The sequence below is a fragment of the Protomyctophum bolini genome (genome assembly GCF_963924005.1).
Source record: "Protomyctophum bolini genome assembly, chromosome: 1".
Lineage (NCBI taxonomy): Eukaryota > Metazoa > Chordata > Actinopteri > Myctophiformes > Myctophidae > Protomyctophum > Protomyctophum bolini.
The window spans coordinates 36,799,674-36,820,408 of record NC_137862.1 but is presented as its reverse complement, the minus strand read 5'-3'; the positions used below and the strand labels follow the sequence as shown (position 1 = coordinate 36,820,408).

Below are 20,735 nucleotides of genomic sequence, written 5' to 3'. Positions count from 1 at the left end.
GGATGTATGATTTATTCATAGTCCTGTGGATCAGAAGAGCCAATCTAGTGGAGTGGATGGAAGTCCAGCAGCTCAGTCTGCATACAAGAACGCTAGCATACAAGGGCACAACAACTGTTCAGGTTCAGCACCAGTTCATTATGCCATCATTCGTCTGTAGTTTGATGTATGTCGTTCGTTTGGTTGGACGTCCGTCGTTGTTTTTCAGCGAACCCTCTAGTGATAAGGGGTGCCTACGCACAAACTGTGGCTTCATTCTCAGTGCTGCATCTCAGGCCTCTTGTCCTCTCAGTTCTCTCTCTAGTTGTTGAAAGCGGAGAGCAGCCTGATCTACCGCTAAAAGCAGCATTTTGCGGCGGCATGGTAAATGTGTTTTCAAAGAAGCATGGTGCTAACCCGCCCCCGTCTAACACCATCTCTCTCTTTCTCTCTTCCGTTCTCAGACGGTCGATGACGATGCAATGGCAGCGTGAATGAGGTTTGGCGTGGGGAGAGCTGAACGATGCCCAAAGGTGGGGGTTCTAAAACCCCCCAGCTGGACCACTTCCCACTCAGCACCGACATGGTGGAGAAGCAGGGTGGGAAAAAGGTAAGAACCTGACAGTGACATGACGTGCATGGACGCTCTCACTCATAGGTAATCGCCTCATACAAGAGTCTGGACATTTACAGTACTACGATGAATAGAAATTCTGTGCCATGAGTCATGACAGGATTTTAATTATTTATTTCCCGAATCAAGACAGAAAATTCCTTTGAGACAAAGTGATGAGCATGACACCTGTGGTAGTTGTCAACAAGGTATAAATGTGTTAAGTGCACTAACAAATTGGCACGAAGCTACAATAGAAGCTAACTAAATAGTAGATAGTGTTCGAATCAGGTCAGCGGAGGGAAAATCTCAGCATTTGTCCAATCTTTTATTGAGACAAAAAGAAAACGTCCAAAACAGGTGCACAGTTGAGGGCTGCAACATTGGCATTATACAAATTATCTACAATTTTCTAATCAAGGGTTGTTACAGTAAAATATATATTTTTTGTAACTAAAATATAATAACCACGACTGAAATCTGTCAATGTAATGTAATGTGCTAAAGTTTTGGAGGAAATGTACTCAAACCATGGCAGCATTACTATAGGAAATGACTGCTGATGTTCCGTGGGAAGTGTACATTGCCAATTATTCAAATAGAATCAGTGTGGCTCTGAACATTGTTGTTCCCATAGAGGCAAGAATCACCATTCCAGACTGGTACCACAGTGGCAGCCATTATTGCGAATGCAGTGATTGCGAATGCAATGAGCACTTACTATGAGACCTAGCAGATCATGTATGTCTGTCTGTCTGTCTGTGTGTCTGTCTGTCCCGCTTTTGTGCCCATATATGGAGCTGAGTGATTTGTTAAGTTGTTTGTGATAGCTGCAAGTGTCTGTCCCGCTGTTACGTCACCATGACTCAGCCATAACCATATAAGGAGTCCCCAAAGCAGCTATACGTCCAAAACCCAAATATGTACGAGCTGCGTTCGCTTCCCGCGTTTGCGCGTCTTACTGGTACCATAGTATTTGACTAAGTGATTGCAGGATTCAAATACGTATGTTTTTGCTAGCCGATGTGTCTGAGGCATTTACTGATTAATTGTTGCGAACGCAGTTAGCACTTACTATGAGACCTAGCAGATCATGTCTGTGTGTGTGTGTGTGTGTGTGTGTGTGTGTGTGTGTGTGTGTGTGTGTGTGTGTGTGTGTGTGTGTGTGTGTGTGTCTGTCTGTCCCGCTTTTGTGCCCATATATGGAGCTGAGTGATTTGTTTGTGATTGATGCAACACACTCCATATTTGGACGTATAGCTGCTTTGGGGACTCCTTATATGGTTATGGCTAAGTTAAAAACGTAACTTAAATTAAAAACCAGTAAGACACGCAAACGCGGGAAGCGAACGCAGCTCGTACATATTTGGGTTTTGGACGTATAGCTGCTTTGGGGACTCCTTATATGGTTATGGCTGAGTCATGGTGACGTAATCACTCAGCTACATATATGGGCACAAAAGCGGGACAGACAGACACACAGACATGATCTGCTAGGTCTCATAGTAAGTGCTCACTGCGTTCGCAATAACTTAACTTAAAAAAATAATAACTTAAAAATAAATCTTAAAAAACCCCAAATATGTACGAGCTGCGTTCGCTTCCCGCGTTTGCGCGTCTTACTGGTTATATGGGTTTTGGTTTTTAATTCTGATGTAGACCTAAAAGATTGCATTAGGTATGTTGTATGGAGCAGTGCAACCTTCCCCGTGTTTCTTCACTAATCCGATCCAGAAGAACACAGTTTGCCGGCCACTGCTACAGAGCTGACAATGAGGTTATATCTTCCCTTCCTCTCTGGAGTCCTGCCTCAAAGCAGACCAGAGGTAGAAAACTGTCGTTCCCTGATGTCATCGCTAGGGCCACAGGCATCAGTAAGCAGGAACTGGGGATGGCAATGAAGGACCGGGAAGTCTGGCGTGTTATTGTGAAATCCACGATCTCGACCGCGGTCGAAAGATGATGATTGCGAACACAGTGAGCACTTACTATGAGACCTAGCAGATCATGTCTGTGTGTCTGTGTGTGTGTGTCCGTGTGTGTGTCCCCCCTTTGTGCCCATATATGGAGCTGAGTGATTTGTTTGTGATTGATGCAACACACTCCATATTTGGACGTATAGCTGCTTTGGGGACTCCTTATATGGTTATGGCTAAGTTAAAAACTTAACTTAAAAATAACTTAACTTAAAAAAAAAATAACTTAAAAAAAAATCTTTAAAAAACCCAAATATGTACGAGCTGCGTTCGCTTCCCGCGTTTGCGCGTCTTACTGGTGAGTAGTGTAGTAAGAGCTATGTAGGCTGTGTTGGGTTACAATTAATAGTCATTATGTTATAACGTTATAATTAGTTTGTTGAATGACTTACTTGTGAATTAAGTGTTGCTGAAGTGTTCATGAGGGGATATTATTACGCTGTTCCAAGTACTTTAATCATATGCTGAAACGAATGCACAGGGCTGTATAACCTTGCTATAAACCCCCCGAATGCTTAGTTATGGAGTTTGGCCTGTCTGAATCTGCATTAAATGTTGCAGAGAAAAGTAGTTGCTCTTTCCTACCAACTCCTTGGGCTGTCAACAGAGACAGTGGGGTGATGACTTACTGAATACCTATATTTATCATACTGGAAGTATTGCTGCCAGCATGAGCCATCGATGTTGCACATAGTCTTCGTTTTATCCACCGTTTGTTTTGTTTGTTATTGTCATAGGCAACATTAAATCATACATCAGACAGAAATTATGCTGGCAGATCATATAACTGTACTTTTCCACTTGCCATGCTGCACTTGACACTTTATCTGTGTCAACTGAGGAGTTTCACTGGGTTATTATTGGTGTGATGCTTTGAATGTGCTAAAGTTGAAGGTTAGGTTGGAAAAGTGCTTGCTTACCAACCATACGTTTAACGGATCAATTTTAATGAGAGCTATCTGCAGTAACATTAAAACTCAGATCGTCCATACTGTACCTGTTAACCTTTGTAGTTGTATTTGACCCATAATTAAATCAAATTAAAATCTTACCTCTACTTTAACGTGTGAATAATGTCAGCCTCCCAGTCCCTAGTCTCTTTGGCCCTGTTAATAAACTATTAGGTGCTGCAAGCAACAGCACTTTGAACAGGGCTCAGTGTCTCCTTCTGGGAAGAGAATGCAAAGGGCGAATAGAGCACAGTTGATCCTGATTTCCTACCACAGCCTATCGGGAGGAGGGCTCCAAGGTCCAGGTCCAGTGACGTAGCTGGCCATCAAATGGTCCAGCCAACACAAAAAGCCTGTCCTGATAGGTCAGGTGAAATAAATTAAATAATTAATCTAGAAACATTCTAGAATATCTTTAATATTAATTTAAATACGATTACATTGGCATTTTATAGCATGCATGCATTAATTGTGACGCGGTCCGTTTGAGAACTCGGTCCGTTTTCCAGACGAACCACGGTCCGGTTTGTTACGGGTATGAACACAGTCGGACTTTATAGAGGACTAAATATAGGAAGGTAGTCAAAATAGTCGTCGGACTCGGCAGTTCTGAGGCTGGATTAATAATTAGTTCTAAAAGCATGTCTTTCTTGCGCGAATCACTATTGATATGACAGCTGATCTTTCTTCATGAGCTGCAATATAAACGTTTATCCTATAATAGACTCTTATCCCTGTGGTCTGGCTGTTTCCAGTAGAAAGCAAGAGTAGGGCATTTTTAACATGCATAAACACAATAGATTCATAAGCTCTAGACATGGCACGACACCAAACGGTATGGTACACGGTGTTAGCTTGTAGATCTGTTCTTTTTAATTAAGCATGCGCCACCGCACAAAGTTATGACATATAAGTGCCTACATGCAGAATGTTGTTTATGGGAGTGAATTGACGTATTCAGATAACGCATGTTTTCTCCTCTCCAAATTTGATGTCGGTAAATAAGCCTAGTGCAGATGCATTAGTCTAGAATGTTGCACAGATGCATTAGATAAACTTGTCTCTCTAGTTGTCTGTGTTTTTAACCTTCATCAAGCTTAGTGGGCAGTGCATGATCTGTGACTATGTGCCAAGAGAGAGAGGTTTCGCACACCCTCCTTTTTTGTCAGAATCTGTCGTGTGTGTGTGTGTGTGTGTGTGTGTGTGTGTGTGTGTGTGACTGTGTGTGTGTGACTGTGTGTATGTGGTTCGTCCGTCCGTTGCTGTAAGTGCTGCCTGAAATGCATGTGCTTTATCTGTGAAATATGCACAGCAACATGCATACTGTTTTCACTGTTATTTGATTAAATGCAAAGAATAACAATCACAGCACACTTCTGTTGTAGTTTGGTAGTAAACAATTTTCCATATGAATAGCCTATTCTATCAATAGATTGAAGATTGATGAGTGATAGATCTGTGTTGTCTAAAAATATACTCTCTCGTCTGTCCGAAACAACACCGAAGCAAAGCCTGTCCCAGATTCTGATCACTAGATACTGTTGACGGAAGATGTCACCCTTCTGAGCAGCGTACACCCACTGCGCAAAGAACGTTAAAGGCTCCCGCGGCCCTGCCCGCCCTGTGCTCACTACGCAGGCTGCGCTGCGTAGTCTGCGTCTAGGAATAGTGCCTCGAATAGAGTACGAGGCAGCTGATTTATTCTTCAATGTATGCCCGTGCCGGCGTGTCGCGTGGCAAATATAACTAATCTACAAGCTCACAAGTCACAACGCGTCGCTTACCCAAGTCTCGCGAAAACTAATAATAACTAAAAATATTTTGTATTATTATTTTTATTATTATTATTATTTTTGTGTGTGAACTTGAACCATTGGAATTATTTAAAAGATGGTAACTCAGACAAATATTGAAGTTATTAATCATCATTGCCGTAGGGGGAAAAAATAAATAAATACAAAAATTCCTTGCTACCCATCCTATACCCAAAAAATTAAATATAAAAAAATAGATTCCCTACCTACTCAGCCCAAAATGACAGCCAATCGGAAACCAAACTATTATTTTGTTAGGCCTGATGATTCCAGTCTAACATTAACCTGCATCCTACATACTGTCCCATTGTGAGTCAGCCACTAGACAATTTAAAACAATATATTATCTTATGTTGGTATGATCAATCAGTGTTCCAGCCAAAACAGCTCCTTGTTTGCATCTTGTAGAGGTGTGCCATCTATGTATTGGCTTTTGGGTGTTTTCAGAAGCAGAACTATGCCAAATAGCCGTGGCGGTTGTAACATAACGGCTCACTGGACATTTGATATAAAGCCTTGACTGTGACCAGCTGGTCAGCACAGTCTGGTAAACCAGTTTTGACCAGTGTGCTAGCGCTGTTTTAGGGCTGCACGATTTTGCCTAAAAAAACTATTTTCTTTTCTCTGAAACCTCGATTTCGATTTTATTTTCAGTAAATGAAATACGTTGTCTCAAAATGTTTTATTTTATTTTTTAAATGCAAACAAATTCCTGTTGGAATAAAGTCCAAACCTTTAAAGGATCGCTGGCTATTAGACAAATATGCCTTAAAAACACCATAAATAGAGAATCTTTCACTCAATAGGGACTGCTCCCATCGCAGGTTGGTCCATGACCATGTGTGGTCCAGCCCTATGGAATGCATATTTTAATAAAAAACAACTTAATACTTCCTTTACGGTAATAAGGGATAGTAGGTTGGGACACGGTATTGATAAGCAGCAGTCCGCAATGCTTTGCACTCTTCCCACTCGCTGCTATGCCCGTGTCCATTCTCCAGGCGCTGGAACAAGCCACTCGTGCTGCCGTCTCCCACAGGGACCGAGTGACCGACCGTCCACTATGTCGGAACTAAAACCTGTACCCGTAAAAAAGTCGGTGCCTATGAGCGGCGAATGGGAAGAGTGCAAAGCGTGTGTGAATCCCCTTTTACAACTTTTACACCGGGGGACTGTTTGCTCCACATCTGAAACGGAGAAGCCGAACCATTTCCAGACGACAGACATTGTATCCTCGCAACTAAATCCTCGTTCCTATCGCTCCCCGTGGCAGACATGTTAATCTTTCAGGTTTTCTCTCTGCGCGGCAGAGTAACTACGGTAGCCCGCAGACGAGTGCGAGAGAGATGTCCCGTAAATAACCTAGTTAAAGTGAAAAACGATTCTCGATTATATCGTCCAAATCCAAAATTGTATTAATCGTGCAGCCCTACGCTGTTTGTTTTTTAGTGTTTTGATTCTCTTTCATGACTTACAGTTGCAGAATTGTTATGGGTGCAATATTATACAGATAAGGCATGACGGGGGTATGATGTGAACTTCGTCCCTCCCTTTTTGTTTTACCCATTGCAGACTGTTACACAGGTTTCTGTGCATTCTGGACTATTTCAGAAGAGTCCACAACGGAAATTAAATTCCAAGATTCAAATGATCTGCCTGAATTGGAACAGTTGTTTCTGTCTGTGTGTTGACGTGCTGTTACTTGTTATGCCACAAGGTCTGGGACGCAGTCTGATGATGTCATGCTGTGTGCGCTGCTAACTTCCAAGCTGCTAGCAGCAGCACTGGATAGAGTGGAGAGGTGCAGCTTACACAGGCGTGGATGTACAGCCCTCTGCACAGGATTGCATCAGACTCTGGCATGGAGGGAGTGTGTGAGGGGAGGGGAGCACGCAGGGGGTGGGAATAAAAAAAGAGGGAGGCAGTGCAAGGAAAGCAGAGTGAGACGAAGAGTACAAGAATTGCTAGGAGACCACCAAACAGGGAGGCTCATGAAGTGTGTGTGTGTGTGTGTGTGTGTGTGTGTGTGTGTGTGTGTGTGTGTGTGTGTGTGTGTGTGTGTGTGTGTGTGTGTGTGTGTGTGTGTGTGTGTGTGTGTGTGTGTGTGTGTGTGTGTGTGTGTGTGTGTGTGTGTGTGTGTGTGTGTGTGTGTGTGTGTGTGTGTGTGTGTGCGCGCCTCAAATATGAGAGAGAGAGGCAACTGTAGCTCACGCTGTTTGTCTATACTGTAACATGACATCATAGTCTTATGACTGGGGCAGGGCAGGCCCCACACATAATGGAGAGCCAGGCCCAAGAAAAAGGAGGCATGGAGGGGATGCATGCAGCGTCAAGCATGGAGGAATAACACATGGAATTTGGAAGGGACAGTACAGTATACAGCTACTCATTATTTACATTTATTATCTGACCTGTTCCTGCCTCTTGTCATCTCTAAAACCATGAACCCAAAGAAAGAGCTTTTTGTGTCTCATTAACATCCATCATTAAATCAATACTTGGATGGATATTTCACTTTCAACATGCCTAAGGTCATTTTAATATCTACCCAGGCTTTTGTCTGCACCCCAGACAGTTTTTGAGTTGCTTGATTCAATATTGTGTTTTTTCAATACATTTTATAATTCATTTTATTTATTTATCATTCTCCAAAATAATTAAACAATAAGTGAAAACACCACCCCCTTGCATATTTAAAAGGCAATAGTCACCAGAACCAAGGAGGGGGTTTCAATGAATCTAACATGGATCAAATGGAGTTTGAAGTTACAATGGGTTTATATACAAAGGGGGCATGTTTGATCAAAATTAATATCAAATGTCTAATTACTGGATGAAGCAACTTTAAAAAGGGTCTGGGGTGCACTCCAAAGCTTGAGTAGATGACCCCAAACATGTTTAAAAGTAAAATATCCCTTTAACATTTTGCTAAGCTTCTCAGCCTCTGTGCTCGGACATTTGGTAATCATTTGCTTTCATGTTTCGCATATGAAACACAATATTATTGTCCACTTGCCAGTGTTGTGAATCCCCAAATTTCACCAATTGCGTTTTAAGCTGCCAACTAGATTTTTAAAGCAGTAGAGGCTTATAAATGAATAAATGACTGCCAAAATTGCTTGTAGACAGAATTAGCATCCAATATGTTGGAGGGGTGGATGTTGTTTATTTCCCAGATTGGCAGTGTGTAAGCTTATGTTTATTTTAATAGCTGAGTTATGCTTTATTTTTCAGCAGTATTATTTTGCAGCAGTATTCTTAGTACAAGAAACAAAACTATTTAATTGATTGATTGATTACTTCATTAGTCAGAAATGTAAAGGGTACATGGTACAGTCAGGCTAAAAACTGTTGGTTTAGTGTCTAATTAACCCCAAGATTGCCTGCCTATTTTTCACAATGACTGACAAATGTTGTATGTAAGAGCGGTCTATAACCGTGAATGTGGATGCACACTTAGTCTTACTAGAAACACTAAACGTTTCTAAAGGTTTGAGGTAGGTTGTTGGTCTAATGACAATCGGACCATTAGTATGTTTAAACTAAAGCATGTAACCCAGTGAATGAACAATTGCATATAAAAGTACTTGTACCTGTCAGTACTATGATGTGATATTGATGATATCAGGGATCTCCATAATGGTATATGGGCATAAGAGGCACACAGACAGATCCATACAGAAATGTGTGGATTCATAGATATTTCTACACTACACGTTGTGCTCCGATTGATGCGGCTGTTCTGGAGATATGCAGACACGGACAGACACAGATGGATAGATATGCCTTTATCTGTGGAGGCAGTAGAGAGATTCTGTGTGTTTGTGTATACATATCCCATCTATTGGTTTGAAAGGTAATCTTTGCCCATCATGCATGTAAGGCTGAGTCTTATGGTGCTTCTTCACATCACCTGCACAGAATGGTGGCAAGCATTTGGTCTTGGCTTTGCATCTCCATTAAACAATATATCTGTTAATTGAGTCGTAAAAAGAGGTTGGAAGAGCGAAAGTATTGCTAAAAGGAGAAATACATGTATTTGGGATATACTAAAGAGTGAAGATGTTGGCTTTGATTTTTGGTGTAAGCAAACATGTATTTTGTTATGTTTCTCAACTATATAGCTTAAACATTATGACTGTCTTTGGCTATATTCTGAATTTTCAAAACATACCTCTCATTGATTTGGTCGTAACATTTTACTTAGCCATGACAGCACTCCATCTCTTTGGGCTGTTGACACAAAGATATTATACCTCTCTGTGCAGTGAATCACTTTGTATGCCTGGACCACATGTGTCTTCACTCTTTAGCCTTGATTAAAGTCCATCCACTTCTTGCATTCTAATATTTAACTAGTGATTGATTACTTTTAGTTTCCAATTCAAAAAAGCAACTGAAATGTTACTCCACTCTGGAGACCATAACATGCAATGCAAGGCAGTGTTTCATATATTTTAGTGAATTTTAGAATAAGCTAGATCAGTGGTTCCCAAAGTGGAGTCCGGGGACCCCCAGGGGTACCTGAGGGAGTTCCAGGGGGTCCCCAGCTAAATCTTCTTTCGCGTATCATCAGCTATCACCAGCTAAATGATAGTTTGGAGCCGTATGGATCTGTAACTCTGAGAGTTAAAATAACATTGATTTTACAATATAAATTGGGGGTCCCAGAGATAGAAATGCCATTAAATTGGGGTCCGTAGCCTAATGCATGTCAAACTGGGCGGTCCTTGAAATTAAACGGGTTGAGAATCTTCTCTTATGTGGGTCCCTGGGGGTCCGCGGGCTGATTAGTGTCAATTTGGGGGTCTTTGACATGAAGACCCCCAAGAACCACTGAGCTAGATACTATATCAGCTCTCAGTAAGACTTTAATAAATGACTAGTAAATTAGTTTTTGTTTTAAAAAAACGAATGCTCACTGTAACATAGACATCTGCTGGAGCAGCCTGTGATTGCTTCCAGCAGCTGTAGACCACAGAGCCTAGCCGGCGTCAGCCTAGTCTCCTGTCGCTGAGCCTGGTTCTTTCTGCTGCTGCCAGAAAGCCAGGAATCAAGGAGGAAATTCCATGGAAAAGTTACGCTCCGCAAGGCCCTAATGGCTGCAAGACTGATGCTGAGGGCAGAGAAAGACCCAGACTATAGGAGGAGGGAGTACCGGTACGTTAGTTACTATATGATGCTGAGGGCAGAGAAAGACCCAGACTATAGGAGAAGGGAGTATGTTAGTTACTATATGATGCTGAGGGCAGAGAAAGACCCAGACTATAGGAGAAGGGAGTATGTTAGTTCCTATATGATGCTGAGGGCAGAGAAAGACCCAGACTATAGGAGGAGGGAGTATGTTAGTTCCTATATGATGCTGAGGGCAGAGAAAGACCCAGACTATAGGAGAAGGGAGTATGTTAGTTCCTATATGATGCTGAGGGCAGAGAAAGACCCAGACTATAGGAGAAGGGAGTATGTTAGTTCCTATATGATGCTGAGGGCAGAGAAAGACCCAGACTATAGGAGAAGGGAGTATGTTAGTTACTATATGATGCTGAGGGCAGAGAAAGACGCAGACTATAGGAGGAGGGGAGTATGTTAATAATAATAATAATAATAATAAAACTTTATTTGTATAGCACCTTTCATGACATGAAATGCAGCTCAAAGTGCTTTACAGAGAAATGGAGGATAAAAGAAAAGCAAGGCAACAACATTAAAAACAAGCAGTAATGCAATACAGTGAGGACATGAATAACAAAAATAAAAAATAAAAGATCAATTAAAAGCAATGTTGTAGAAGTGGGTCTTGAGCTGAGCTTTAAAAATGTCTACAGAGGCTGCCTGACGAAGGTACAGTGGGAGCTTGTTCCATGCCGACGGCCCGTAGAAGCAAAAAGCTGCTTCCCCGTATTTTTTAGTTGCCATTTTTTTTGGCAGTTACTATGTTTTGTTAGTTACTATGTACAGCTTCTCCCTGCTCGCGTCTTTGTCTGCTCCTCATTCTTGTAATGAGCCCGTTGGGCACTGGCCTACTTGGAACGATGCAAGTTGGAAATGAATGCCCAACCAGTAATTATGTCTTTGTCCCTTTTATGCCCATGTATGGAGTTATTTGTCAGCCATGCCCAAACATGGAGTCTATACAGATGTCAGAACATCACTGTGATGTCAGAACAGGCCAGCTCCGAGATCTAGGGGTGATCAGGTGTGATCAAATTGGCTAATTTGGGCCCTGTCCAGAGCCCCAGTGTCCCTTTTATGTCCATATATGGAGATTTCTGTGTCTGTGTCCCTTTATTCCTATATATGGAGTTCTGTGTCAGGCATGCCCAAATATGAAGTGTTGTGATGTCAGAACAGCACTGACCGGATGAAGATACAGAGACTTGGTGCATTTATACTGTAGATAGATGATGGATAATTATGTAATGTAAGTAAAATAGCTGACTCATGCTTGGCCATATCTTATATACAAGTGAAAAGGTGTACCCATACTCATTCTTCATGCTCTATCTCCGACCGAACCACACTTTTACCACACCTCTCTATATGCAAAATAAATTCGCCACCCTCCCCGAACTGACATAGCCTATTTTTTAGCCGTTCAAGTTTCTTATTTACTCTGCAAATATTACTTTTATGAAAATCACGATCGAGCCAGCAGATAAACGGGTGCCACAACACGCCGAGAAACAAGGAATTTAACCACGCTACTTGCATACACTGCAACTCGCTTACAATTCGCAAACCTGGCAACACTGCCTGCCTCTTACGTCACCAGCTCTGCTCCTCCTGGCCTCCGTAGTCCGTCGCGCTCACAATCTGTCGCAGCCATCTTGCTTTTCTTTTGGATGGGCGAGTGGACATTTAATGCTAATAAATTAATTATAGGTCCAGCAAGCAAATCATGATGGTCTGATTGTGCTCAATAGGTCACAATAACATTCCGAAATTAGGTGTTGTGTTTTGTATGGCATTTTCCCCAGTAGTAGTTGCATATCTATCTCAGCTTTTGCCTGATAGCACACATGCTAACGTCAGCAGCCATAGCAACATACAGTGTGCGCAGACATAACATGAGTTGTTTACAACACAAACACACGGCCTTTTCACCACGCAATACACACAACAGCTCGGGAGTTATTAAACCGAACGTGGACGCTGTTTCAGTGTTACATTTGCTGCGCATATCGGAATAATTGTAACGGCATGCATGATAAATGTAACAACGCTAAAAAACACCATTAAACATATCGTTTTCACCTTAAAGCTATTACATTTCATTGAAGCAACTCCTTAGCATTGTTTTCATACCATGGATGTGATAAGATAATGTATCAAACATAAGGGAAATATTAAATAGGATCGGGTGTACCAGTTTGGCCATTTCTTTTTTTTCAATGGGGCAATACATTGATTAAACAAACGTTTGATTGATTGAGTTGTACAACGTTATACAACCCTAAACTAATTTTAGAATACACTACACAATACAATACAATTTTAGAACATATTTTGCACGTTCCATTTTTTTACTCAGAGATCCCTTTAGCTACACATGTAATATTTCCAGGCAACGGACCTACACATGTCAGCTACCATAAACCACTTCAAGTTATTAGGACGAAATAACTGACAGGAGTGACGGTGCTGTGCTGTGAGTAAACTAATAGGGGAGAGCCGCCAAGGATGTAACATTTTGCACGTTTCATTCTTTTACTCAGAGATCCGTTTAGCTACACATGTAATATTTTCAGGCAACGGACCTACACATGTCAGCTACCATAAACCACTTCAAGTTATTTTTTTGATAAAACAGGTCGGGAGTTATTCAACCGAACGTGGACGCTGTTTCAGTGTTACATTTGCTGCGCATATCGGATCAATTGTAACGGCATGCATGATAAATGTAACAACGCTAAAAAACACCATTAAACATATCGTTCTCAGCTTAAAGCAATTACATTTCATTGAAGCAACTCCTTAGCATTGTTTTTATACCATGGATGTGATAAGAAAATGTATCAAACATAAGGGAAATATTAAATAGTATCGGGTGTACCAGTACCAGTTTGGCCATTTCTTTTTTTTCAATGGGGCAATACATTGATTAAACAAACGTTTGATTGATTGAGTTGTACAACGTTATACAACCCTAAACTAATTTCAGAATACACTACACGATACAATACCATTTCAGAACATATAATATTGGCCAATATGTCAAATATGTAAATATTACATATAATGGCATTGAATGGAAGCGGACCATTTGTAACACATGTTACAAATGACCCGCTTTTGCAAGTTTTCTTTGCAGTTGCTTACAGACCAGAATGAACGTGAATTCCGTCTAAACACGATGCAAACTAATGAAGAACATAAGCATGAACACATCCATGTGGATTTTTATTCACCAACACCAAAGACAAAAATTGTACCACACATATACTCCAGGTGTAAAATTAGACGCATTTTGAAGGTAAACACTTCAAACTTCAAACTCCTGGCCACGTAGAGTACGTTGCTGTACACATACTGACGCGATGGCGTCATGGTGGCGTTGACCAATCAAGATATAACGTCCATGTTACAACCGTGAAGCGTTACAACCTTGGCGGCTCTCCCCTACATTTGTTACTAACATTAGGTTGTGGCGAAGTAGACACGTGGCCAGCAGATACTGTGTTTTGGACAAACAGGCTAGGTATTGGTGTTGATTTGGGTCAACTGGACAAACAGCGTGGTGTTGTTTTGTGTCTGTGTTTGTGTTGGAGCGCCTCAGTGTGGCCGTACAGGTCATGTGCAACCTCTTCCACAGAGAGATGGAGACACTAAATCTCAGCTGGACAAACATGTTTGCATGCATGCATCGCTGCCTTGCATGCTGTGTGCTACTGTTGAGTCTGTCACTTACTTTGACTGATTTATGGCATTGTCTTTCTGTTAAAATCCAACTATGTTAATTTAAGAACTCTGGGCATATAGGTCATTGTTTATTCACTGTGCACACGTGTAGCCTATTGTATGTCAGACTGTATGTCTGTCCCACAGTCACAATCCTTTAGTACTTAGGCTGTGGAAATATTCAGGACAAAACAATGGTACATTTCCAATAACCCATTCGTTACTACATGTGGAGTCAACTCCCGCCATTTATTTCTTCCCATAGTGCGTGGCAAAGTCGCTCTGGGATGAGTGCGCGCGTAGCGCGCACGAAATTCTAGTAATTTACATGCCAATTTCTGATGACTGTATTTTTGCATTAGAAATGTAATTTAATTTGGTATGGAAATTATGTTATGGATAAAGCATGTGTAGCTCCAAATAAAACTCTGCACTGTTTTCTGTTTTGCTTCCATCGCAGGATAAAGATAAAGTTTTGTCAAACAAGACGCCCAAATTGGAGCGCAACGATGGGGTCAAAGAGATGAAAGAGAAGGCACCTAAAAGGAAGCTTCCCTTTACTGTTGGAGCCAATGGAGACCAGAAAGATTCTGACTCAGGTAAGGGCTTGTTGTTGGCTTTCTGACACGTTCTGTGTTTTCTGTATCCCACTTGGCCTTTAAGTGGCAACTACAATGGGGAACGCATGTTATCACACATGCTAACCTCCTCCCCTGCAGGAAGTAGACGGGCATGATCTTAGATATGCCGAGGAGGGGAGGGAGCACATGGCAGTGTGAAGTGGAAAGGCTATGGTTCTTTAAAGGAATACTTCACAGCCAAATGGCTCAATTGCTCACTCCATGAAGCCTTGAATTCAGGGACAATTACAATTTACAATTTTAGGCATTTAGCAGACACTCTTAATCCAGAGCGATTTACATTAGGCAAGAACAAAAAAGCATGGGCCATGATGGAGTCTGAAAAAGTGGGTTTTCAGACTACGGCGGAAAATTCCTAGTGATGCTGCAGTTCTGATTGCAACGGGAAGTGCATTCCACAGTGAGAACTTTTGGTGTTCTCAGTCCTTTATAGTGAATCAAGTATAAAGAAATACTTGATGAATTGAAGTAAAATAGCGGTACACGATTAACTTGACCATTTATAAACTCCCATACAACTCTCACATTATAAGCTAATTTTAGCCAAATGTTCTGTATCCAGTCATATGCTCAGTACTTTCAAAACACCATGTGGGTGAGATTACACAACATTGTGTTATGTTGTTGGTAGGATGAGTTCAGAGTGCAATCAAATACACACAATTTGCACTTGTAAATATAGCACATGCAGTAGGTGGCAATTGTTATTCTTGTAAATAAAAATAAACTGAACATTTTCTTACATTAGCTTCGTTAGAAGTGTCTTTGTGTGGCACTCTTTTAGAACCATAGAATAGGGTGCTTGGTTATTAAGAAACATTTAACCTTAATGTTGTAAATGAGAACTTAATCAGTATTCAGCAACTGCATGTCTTATTTTTTGCCTCAATGTTTCCAGAAACTCTTTTTGACAGGCTGTATATTCTAAAATGGAGATTGTTTCTAGATAGCATTGTGTTAGCTTAGCACTGTTTCAACAAAGCATGGAAGGCAGTTTTCATGGGGGTGTTACTTTTAGTTACTTGATGACAATCACCTCGAGGGGGAGGGGGATACTAAGAGGGGGTCCAGTTACAGTACAATGGAAAGGCAAAATAAACTGAGTAGAGAGTAGAGAAGAGGCATGCCGGTGAGCCAGGACTATGTATGGAAAAGGACCATTGGATTATGCTGTGAGAGTTGTATTGGAGTTTATAAATGGACTTTTGATATTTTGCTGTTGCTGAACATGGATGCAATATATGAAGTATTCTCTTCATTTTTTGATTATTCAATTCACCGCAAAGGAATGCGAGAAATTCACTTAAATTCTTCACATGGTAAGTAATTGATAGATGAAAACATAATTTTGGGATTGATGCTTTAGTTCTTCTGTGTTTGGCAGAGGGTTGCAGAAGTACGTTATTTTGTTTTTTTTTATTTAGTAGTCAAAAGGAGCTACTTAATCCACACATAATCAAGAGCCAATTTAGTGGAGATTTGTTTGACATGCAGGTCTGGCTGTGTGTATTTGTAATGTTGTTTTTATTAGAGGGGAGGAATAGGGCTGCTGCTTTTTGTTTTGGGGCTTTGTGGGTCTGAATTGGGTTTGTTGTTAATGGTCAGAATTAAACCATATATTTTCTAACACAACTGAGTTACTTCATTAGTTCATGACCAGTAATTTCTCATGATGGCAAAATGGCTTGTGTCCACCTGTAGATATGGAGTAGTGGAAGGAGTCCTGTTGTGCTTCATGACTGTGTATAGCTTTAATACCAAGTGTGTATCTGTCATCTGAGTGTGGACTTGGAGCTGTGTGCAATGTGCATTAGTGTTACTGTCGCTCATAGGAATCAGGAATGAGTGGAATGTCCCTCATTGCATTTGCTACTATGAAGTTTCTTTGTTTGCTTGTGTGTGTTGAGGGGGGGGGGGGGGGGCTGCTATTTGGCATTGTTTTTAAATGTGTCTTTGTGTTGAACTGTTGTCTGGGTTTAGGTCCACTGGTCACATTTGTTGTCTTTGACTCGGTGATAGCTTGCTTCACATGACTTAATTTAGCAGTTTGCTTCTTTGTGTGGCTTTGCACATTTACTAGGCCTTTGGCAAAAAAAGAGGTCGTCCAGGGGAAGGGAAGCATGCTCTTGCCTCAGGAACAGTTGTCTGTTTGTATGCTAATAACATTAACCTGTCTATTGTTTGGTTGGGATATCTGCTCTTCCCGTCCCGCTCCCATCCATTCCCCTTTCACAGTTTCCTTAACCACAGCCATATTGTATACTTGGGTCGTGGGAAATTGCAGATCTACAAGACATTTTCACTATTTTTTAATTTGTTTTTTTTTGCCTTTAATGACATCCCCCAAATATGGGTGCTGGGTTGAAAGTGCTTAAATGTTTATACCCAGTACAAACTACACATAATCCAGAGTAAATCCTTAGTGTTATTTTAACTCTTATTCTAATAAACACTTTTGGTGCAACTTAGAGACACATCATCAGTGTGGCCTTAGGTCCTCAGACGGGGCTCTCCTAAAGGTTCCCGATAAATTCCATGGCTTAAACAAGGGAGAACGAGCCTTCTCTGTCTGTGCCTCTAAAGTTTGGAACACCCTTCCCAAAACCATCCGACAAGCAGATACCATTGCATCTTTTAAAACTCTTCTCAAAACGTACTTGTTCAGAAAAGCATTCCCCCCAGCCCCGTTGAATGTTTGTTCACTGAACTCTGTTAATTTTTATCTATTACATTGTTGTTGTTTTTATATTGTATCTTTAAATATGCTTTCTACTGTAGGCCAGCTGGCTGTAAGTTCTTGATTTGCTATGGTGCATCCATTTAAATGTGTTCGATTTTCCCGTGAATTTGTTGTACAGCACTTTGTGACTTTGTCCAGAAAAGTGCTATATAAATAAAGATATTATTATTATTATCAGTGATGTATCCTCAGACACCCTAGCCCAGGCGACCCAGCCGGGACAGATCAGGTCCCGGCTTGTGTCTAACTAGCTTGTGTGGTCCACGGATCGTCCCGCTTGATCCACAGCCACATTTGTAGGAGGATTTTACAGTGTATTCTTGTTGACAGACTCCTAGTTGTCACAAAAAAATGGTGGAACCCAATAGAAATGTCATGATACTTTTTACACAGTGTAAACAGTTGAGCTTCTTTCTGCCCATACCAGTTAAGTTAGACATGACACAACGAGTTCAAATGAGCACAGTTTGGACTTCAGTGAATGATGTCTCATTACTCATGGTCCTTATTAGGGATGTGCCGATGAGACATTTTGGCCGATATCCGATATAATTAATTGCTGTTATGGCCGAAAACCGATATTACCCATGTCGATATGATCTCATTCTGTATTGAAAAATTATAATAATTTTGTCCATTCTGAAAAATACATGTAACAGGGTGTCTGCACTGCAGGCTATAGGCAAGTCAGATTTAACTTTAATACTGTTATATTTAATATTGTGAGCTTGTAGATCTGTTTAAGCTGTTATTTGGGCTTGTTTATCAGTAAAGACAGACCGATTAATCGGACCAATTAATTAACCGGTCTGATTGATTAATTGAACCGATGCAGATTAATCTAAAAACAGTTCAAATCGGCCGATACCGATGTGTTTGCCGATTAATCTCCCATCACTAGTCCTTATAGATGACATCATGCTAATAAATCAGCTTGCCTCTTTCTGTATTGCTTTTATTTATTTCGTTTTTTGCCCAGGGACCGCAAATGCAAAATTGGTGACATAGCTAAGGCTGGCCCAACAGTTCGCTGTGTTGGCCTGTGTTAAATAAATAAATATTGGGTGATACTTAAGTTTAGCCTCAGTGGTTACGAGCAATGTTTTCTAAAAGTAATTTCCCATTCTGGCTTCTCATTTCTTAATATCAGTGTTCAAACACTTTACACCTGTAAACCTGTCAATAAAAATACCCTGCTTATCCAGTATCCACAAGGCTTAGATGAAAAGATTCAGCTGTGTGTGTGTGTGTGTGTGTGTGTGTGTGTGTGTGTGTGTGTGTGTGTGTGTGTGTGTGTGTGTGTGTGTGTGTGTGTGTGTGTGTGTGTGTGTGTGTGTGTGTGTCAAATATGAGAGAGAGGCAGACGAGGCTGTTTTTTTTTTACTCTCATCAACACTGACCGTGTGTGTGCGCAACACATATTGCAGTTAATATAATATATAATTATGCATTAATACTCCACTCATGCAGTTGATTGTCATCCACAACTAATCATACTCATGGAGTAGCGACATTCTTTGCAAAGCCTGAGAAAATGTGTGCATGCTGGCTTGTGCGTGTTTAGTCCGATCTTAAGTTGTTTTGGCCTTGCTGGGCAATTGTCTCTCCACTAGTCTGGACTCTGGACTGCCATTTTCACTCAAAGGACCACAATGGAAATAAGTGCCCAAGCTTTTTTTTTGTGTGTTTTATCCTTTTGACATATGTACAAATATATGTTCATGTAAATGTGTCTTTGCCGATAAAAATGTCAATCAATGAATCAAAGCCTACAGGCAACACTTGACACATCATACCACTTTCTGCTTGTCATCACTTGCGATTTCCGCATCCTAGCCTGACCGCTGTCATTAAAGACAGGCAATATTTTCAATGGAAAAAGCTTTTATTTCATAAATGGTCATGTCCCGACCTTACAGTGGCAAAAATAGTTTTAAATAATTTTGCTTAAAATAACGGGCCTAATCTGTATAAACAAAACATTGATTATTTCAGCCTGTTGGATTTTGTTAAACTTTTTTTTGTAAATGTGCAGGATATAGCTTTGTAAATGTATAGTATAAGTCCACGACAGCTCCTCATCACTTGTGTGTGTGTGGTAAATGGTGCATTTATATAGCGCATTTATCCAAGGCGCTTTACATAGATTGTGCATTACATTCACAATTTCGGACACCATGCAAGGCACCAACCAGCACAACGGGAGCAGTTAGGGGTTCAGAGGGTGAGAAATAGATGTACGTCAGTCATTTTTTAAATAAATGTTTAGACTATTGTTGTAACTGTATAGAATCTACAGACAACAGTCAAGCATCATAGTGTAGCTAACAATAGATCTCTGTGGTGTTATACCTGATGCCTCTGGTTCCCAAATGCTTTAGTTGTTGTGTGGTTCTTTGGCTCTTCTTTATGACAGTATTGCAGGGAAAAATTGCTTCTGTACATAACGCCTCATTTATACATTGTCATATGAATATTTTGCTAATGCTAGCAGCTGAAAGTATTATTTTCGCTAAGTGACACAGCCAAACCAAACCCCTGCCATGGGCAACATTTTTGAGCTCTCCCAGAAGGAGTGAGTGCATTCACCGGCAGCGGCAGCAGCCACGGCACTGCCGGCACATGCCGGCACTTTCCGGCACATGCCGGCACTTGCCGGCACATGCCGGCACCGTCTTTGGGGGTCTCAAGGTTCGGGGACTCCTGGGGACCCCCAAATGGTAACTCTGTCATTTCTCAACCGTTTTGGAATTGGCGGCAGTGCCGTGGCTGCTGCCGCTGCCGGAGAATGCACTCGCTGTCTCTCCAGCTTTGAGGGTTCGTGTGAACACAAACATTGGCTTGTGTTTAGCTGATCACCCCGTACTAGCCCGTAGCAATGATTTGATTGGCTGAGCAAAGTACATATTGAAGATAAAAGTGAGGGCAGAAAAGTGAAGATGCCAAAAAAATAATTGGCCAGAATGACTTTTGTGGTGATTTGATTGGCTGAGCACAGAATGTGATGTATGATGATGAAGCATGCCCCTCACTTTTTTCTTTTCTTTTTTACATCAATGGAAATTGTACAACTAACATGGGATGGAAGGCTAACTTGTATTGAGGTAGATCAGGGGTTCTCAGC

General features: G+C 41.1%; 1 protein-coding gene across 4 annotated transcripts in view; it reads left to right on the top strand.

Annotated features, from left to right (window-relative positions):
* ankrd11 (ankyrin repeat domain 11) overlaps nucleotides 1-20,735 on the top strand; it is a 164,945-nt gene that overhangs the window by 120,264 nt on the left and 23,946 nt on the right. For all 4 annotated transcript variants that reach the window (XM_080764527.1, XM_080764525.1, XM_080764526.1 and 1 more), the window contains exons 3-4: nucleotides 444-589; nucleotides 14,691-14,829. In XM_080764527.1, coding sequence (XP_080620653.1) covers nucleotides 503-589; nucleotides 14,691-14,829 — 226 coding nt within the window. In that variant the 5' untranslated portion in view covers nucleotides 444-502. The remainder of the gene's footprint in view (nucleotides 1-443; nucleotides 590-14,690; nucleotides 14,830-20,735) is intronic.